General features: G+C 36.6%; 2 protein-coding genes across 2 annotated transcripts in view; one reads left to right on the forward strand and one right to left on the reverse strand.

Moving 5' to 3' along the window:
• CBG06651 overlaps positions 1–1,848 on the forward strand; it is a gene marked incomplete at both ends in the record, with an annotated part of 3,019 nt that extends 1,171 nt beyond the window's left edge. Inside the window, 5 exons of the mRNA XM_002647519.1 lie at positions 441–602; positions 649–888; positions 944–1,057; positions 1,508–1,592; positions 1,634–1,848. Of these exons, the coding sequence (XP_002647565.1) occupies positions 441–602; positions 649–888; positions 944–1,057; positions 1,508–1,592; positions 1,634–1,848 (816 nt within the window). The remainder of the gene's footprint in view (positions 1–440; positions 603–648; positions 889–943; positions 1,058–1,507; positions 1,593–1,633) is intronic.
• A 36-nt stretch (positions 1,849–1,884) lies between these two features.
• CBG06652 lies at positions 1,885–2,916 on the reverse strand (the record flags this gene model as incomplete). The annotated part of the gene is made up of 3 exons (XM_045237244.1): positions 1,885–2,337; positions 2,382–2,621; positions 2,665–2,916. The coding sequence occupies 3 exons, from the start codon at positions 2,914–2,916 to the stop codon at positions 1,885–1,887; spliced, it is 945 nt and encodes a 314-aa protein (XP_045093273.1).
• Positions 2,917–5,507: the final 2,591 nt, after the last annotated feature.

Raw genomic sequence — 5,507 nt, forward strand, 5'->3', positions numbered from 1 at the left:
TATGGATGAATTTTTAATTCGTCTGATAAAACTTTTTTTATCATCAAAAAATAACGCAAAAATGCGATTTTGTGCAATTTCGTGAGGTTTTTGAATTATAAAAAAAAGTTTTATCAGACGAATTAAAAATTCGTCCATAAAAAATGTAGAGAAAATAATTGCGGTTTTTTGTGAGCTATAGAACTTCTAGAAATGTCAAAAACTGAAAGAGGAGATAGATTTTTCTGTAAAAAACTCTCAAAAATGACCATTTTTGACATTTTTTCTTCCGGAAAACGACCATACATGAATCTATAACCACTAATTAATTTTTTAAGAATCATTTGAATCATCTTGGAACTCCACAAAATCAGATAAAAAATTCTGAAATTATGGTTTTAGACCTGCAATTGTGATCGCGCCAAACTTTTTTTTTCTGTAGATCAAAAATTAATTTGCAGTTCGGAAATGTTCTGTGGGAGAGCGTGAAGAGTCAAATCCAATCTCGGTTTTATGAATTTCAGATAATTTGGATATTTTTATTTGGTATCACAGTTCTTACTATTTTCCTTGTGTCCATTGTCAGACTTCGTGCAATCGCTAGACACAACAGTATATTTCATGTAAGTTATTTTATTGGCTTTTTGATTAGGAAATACTATTTTTCAGTTCAATGATAAGTTTTATTACATTTTCACCTTTACCCTCTCTCTATACATTTTGGTTCCGATGCCATTTTGTTGGATTTCATCAGGTTCAACACCTATTGAAACCCAGAATTTTGTAAAAACTTATTATCCAAATACTCTGAAAGTACTCGATATTCTCGGAGTTTTCATTTATACGGATGCCTGGAAGTTTCGGAGAATAATAATTGTAGCTGTTGGATTGATTTCTACTGCTGGCTGTGTAAGTGAACATTAATTTTTCTGATGAAAAATTGAAGTCTCAAATTTAATTTCAGTTATATGTTTTTCTTTGTCAAGCCATTCTATATGAAATTCGTCAACAGTGTCGGACATTGAGTTCGACCGTCTTGAAGTACCATAGAAAAGCGTTGAAGGACACCATAGTACAGGTAATATCATGAAACCCAAGGTTTATTAGGGATGTTCGGAGCAGAGAATCGGAATTTCGAAAATTGTGACTATTTTTGGAATGAAATTCCCATGAAGCTTTTTCCGGAACTGAATTCCGATCGGAAATTTTTAAAACCTTTTTCGGAATCAAATGTTTTTGGATTACTGTGGGACTACTGAACGTAGTGCATACTGTCAAAGGCGCACACAAAAAGCTTGTGGGTCTTAAGTGGAATCACTTTTAGAGTTTTTTTTTGGATTTTCTAATCATGTTTGACAATTTTTTGCTTGAAAAATCCCGGGAACTCCGTAAGTTTGAAAATCTGAATATTCCGAAATTCCGAAACTTTGAAATTTTCGACATTCCGAGCAGGCCAATGGTTATCTTCCGAGCAGGCTGATGATTATTCGGCAGGTCGACAATTAACTGTATATTTTTGATTTTTCAGATTGTTATTCTTGGTATTTTTCTTGGAACTACACCCTGCTTACAAATTTTGAATGCCTACCGTGACCCGGAAGCGGATACGATTAGTAGGTTCATATTAAGTAAAATTCAAAAATATGTAATTCAGCGGCTACCATTGTTATCAACGCCATCTTTGTATCCTCCCCCATTCCTTATGCCATCACAATTATTTATCAAAACACTACATATCGTCGGTACATAATTTCAATGTTACATTTTCGTGACAAACCAAAGATTCCAAAAGTTGGTTCAACCATTCAAATATCTATCGTCCCTGGCAATAATAGTCCCCGTTCTCCTCATTCAAAAAATCGACAATAATCAAAATTTTCATTCACAAAACTTATTGAGCATGTGCTAAAGCCAATTTTTTTGTTGAATTGTGAAAACTGCAACACCACTTTTTTTTGAATTATCTTGCATTGATGAAGCACCAGAAACGCAGAAGTAACATCCGAATGTTTCGACAAAGAATTTTCGGTAACTTCGATTTTGGAAGAACATTAACAAAGTGCATGGAATGGGGGCAGCCACAAATATTACATTTGCAACCATGGTCAGCACTGAATACATATTTTTGCAAATTCTTTCTAAGCTTTTCAAATGCTTACGAATTGTATCTGTGCCTGGGTCTAGGAATATATTCCAAAGCTCAACTGCAGGTGCAACTGCCAAAAAAACACATTTCACCGCATTCTGCACTACAGTATCGTGAAGAACTTTTATGTGGTACTTCCGTTTTCTGCTGCTCCAAGTAGAGGTTTGCTGACGAATTTCGTAAATGATAATGCAACATAATGTGATGTAGAACTGAAATAAAACTTATAAAACACATTTGAAGAAAACTAGCATACGATTCCTCCAGTAGTTAGTAATCCAAAGCTAACAATAGTAACTGCTAAAATTGCTGCTGGACTGGTATTCACAAATATTCCTGGTAAATCTAATGCCTTATTGCAGTTTGGATAATATTTCGCAACATAAATTTTTGTTTTTTCTTCAGATGAATATCCAGGAATCCAAGAACAGAAAATGGGAAGGATAACATATAATAACATAACAAGTAGCATTGTGTAGTAACGTTTTTGTCCAATCTAAAAGAAATAGAAACAATTTCAAGCGAAAAATGAGACTTACAAAAAAAATGCTGTCGGGCCTTGCCAAAGATCTAAGCCTGACCATTAAAATCCAGAACATCATAAGAGCTGACCATCCAAATAATAAGAACCATATACTAGTAAGATAGAAACAGTTTATGACACTTTTAAGTGGACCAATGCTGTATACAGCAGGGAATGGTAGAAGAAAGACCATGTTGATTACAGATCCCCAATAAAGTTGGGACAAATACAAAGAAATCTGAAACATGACAAATCTAGTTAGAGACATTTTTTCTAAATATGTGATAAATTCAGAAAAATATCAAAACACTAACATTATGTAAGAAGAGAACACTTTTATACGATTTACTCTCTTTTTCAGATTTCTGAAATATCAGATAAAACAAAATAAAGTTCAAAATCGAGGATATAGAACTGATAACAGGCATAACATAAATTTGCAAAGTACGATCTGGATTTTCAATTGAGAAGTATACACGAGTGTTGATTTCCATTGAATACAATATGGAAACTTATTTCACAGTTACCGACTCAACCTGAAAGCCTAAAAATTTGAAGAGCTATGAGCAACAGGTGAAAGAAAAAAGTTTGGTAATCTGCAATGAAAAATTGAACTTTCTGAGAAACTCACTATCAGACTGCTAGAAATTGAATAACGTTTGAGCGATCTCCTTCACAGGTGCTCGATCAAAAATGATGAAGAAGTTGGTTTGAAAACTTTGTTCCCGGTGTATCAGAATCAAAGGCAACGTTGGCTTATCTATAGAAGCTTATCTATAGATCTATAGAAGAATAAGAAAAAGGAATCTTCATTAAAGGTGGGGGGAAAGGAGATTTTACGGGGGATTTTTGGGGTCAGAGTATGCATTCTACCGTCACGGTGTACAACGCTTAATGTCACTCTGCGTACAGCTGTCGCCCTCGCCTTTATGTATGCAATCGGGCAGCGGCTTTCTCTTTGCACGCGTAGCTCAGTCGGTAGCGGCGCCGCACCTTCAATACTTGTCTCGACAAGTTCAACTCCTTGAGGAGCATATTTAAACGGGATTTCGACAACATTATTTTTCTCATGTCCCCCCACCTTTAAAATTTTTTTGCTCAAAACAATGTTTCGTCTGAACTAATTAATATGCTGACTAATTGTACTAATTCTGACTTGGGCAAATAGAACCAAAAAAAAAAAAGAAACTACTGAAAGTCACCATTGAAGAATCTGAGCTAATTTTTCAGTATTAGATTTGATGATTAGCAGGTTATTAGCATACTTGCACCGGGTCAGGCCAGGTCGGGCTTTTTTTCAGAAATTTCAAGGCCCGGCCCGTCTCGGCTCAGGTTTTCTGAAATTTTTTTCCAGCCTTTTCAAAACATTTTTTGGAGTCCATAGGAAAAATGGACGATTTTTCTGTCAAGTAGAAAAAATTTTTAAAATAAGAGTGTTCATAAACAATAATTTTGTCACAGAAAAATTTGAAAAATTCTGAAACTTCAAAAAAAATTAAAATTTGGAGAGCCCCGTCCCGGACCGGGCTCCAAATTTTAATTTTTTTGAGTCGGTTTTTCCGCGCCGGGCTCTGATTTTGCAAGTATGGATATTTGTCTGTCAGTCCGCACAATTTTTGAAAAGCTTGAAAATACAATGACTGGTAAATATTAGGTTGGCAACTAAGTCTTTGTGCACTTTTGTTTTTCTCGTTTCTCTTAACTAAGCTAGAACAATAATATGTGTGTAACCGGATATGATATAAAAGATAATAAGGTTGTTCACAATAACGATCATGTGCCCTGCTCTCATTCCGCTTGCGAACGGGATGCCCCTTGTGATATCCACTGTTTTTGGGTGAAATTCCTGTTTGATGACGATGAAAAAAATAATGTTCTCGAAATTTCGTTCAAAGATGCCCCTCGAGGAGTTGAACTTGTGAGGGCGATGATTGAGGGTGCGGCGCCGCTACCGACTGAGCCACGCGGGCAAAGAGAAAGCGCACGCCCGATTGCATACATAAAGGCGAGGACGACAGCTGTACGCAGAGTGACATTAAGCGTTGTACACCGTGACGGTAGAATGCATACTCTAGCTCAGTGTGTGCTATCGGTACGGTTTCGGTGAATTTACCGGTAATTTTACCGGTAACGTACCGGTAATTTACCGGTAAAATACCGGTAAATTTTTACCGGTACATAACCGGTATTTTACCGGAAAAATTACCGGTAATTTACCGGTAAATTTACCGAAAACTACCGGTAATTTCTAGGAAAATTTTCTGTGTTTTTTCAAAATTTGGAACCGCGACGTTTTAGAACAGCGACATTTTTGAACCGCGACGTTTCAAAACCGCGACGTTTTAGAACTGACCATTTCAAAACTGTTGCAAACTAGTGAAACTGCAGAAAAAACATTCGTTTTTTTTAAAGAAATAAAGTACCTCGAGCAATTTTTCGAGGAATGGATTCCTCGAAATTTCTCGAGAAACGACCCTTTCGTGCGGCCCGGGCTGGAGAAACATTTTCCCGGCCCGGCCCGACCCGCCGATCCGGAGACCGAAAACTCCAAAATTTTTCTGTTGATTTTTGATATACTTTTGTCAAAATAATCATTTTAAAACCCGCCTACTTTATGTGCTAAAGTGGCTTTCATTGTGTTAAGCTTGAAGAGAGCGTTCGAATGGTGGTAAGATGAACTTTCTAGCATAAAAATGAACCAAGTTATGATGAATAGAAGTTTTAGTGGCTCGGGGCGTCTTCAGTATTCTGGGACAGTACGTATTCTGAAGATCAGAAGGCTCTATCTCTCTTCTGAAGCCAGTTATGGAGCCGTGAGCGCGCGCCCTCATTTGGAGGCGCACACACAGAGAGAGGCGC

The sequence above is a fragment of the Caenorhabditis briggsae genome, assembly GCF_000004555.2.
Source record: "Caenorhabditis briggsae complete genome, chrV, whole genome shotgun sequence".
NCBI classification, from domain to species: Eukaryota; Metazoa; Nematoda; class Chromadorea; order Rhabditida; family Rhabditidae; genus Caenorhabditis; species Caenorhabditis briggsae.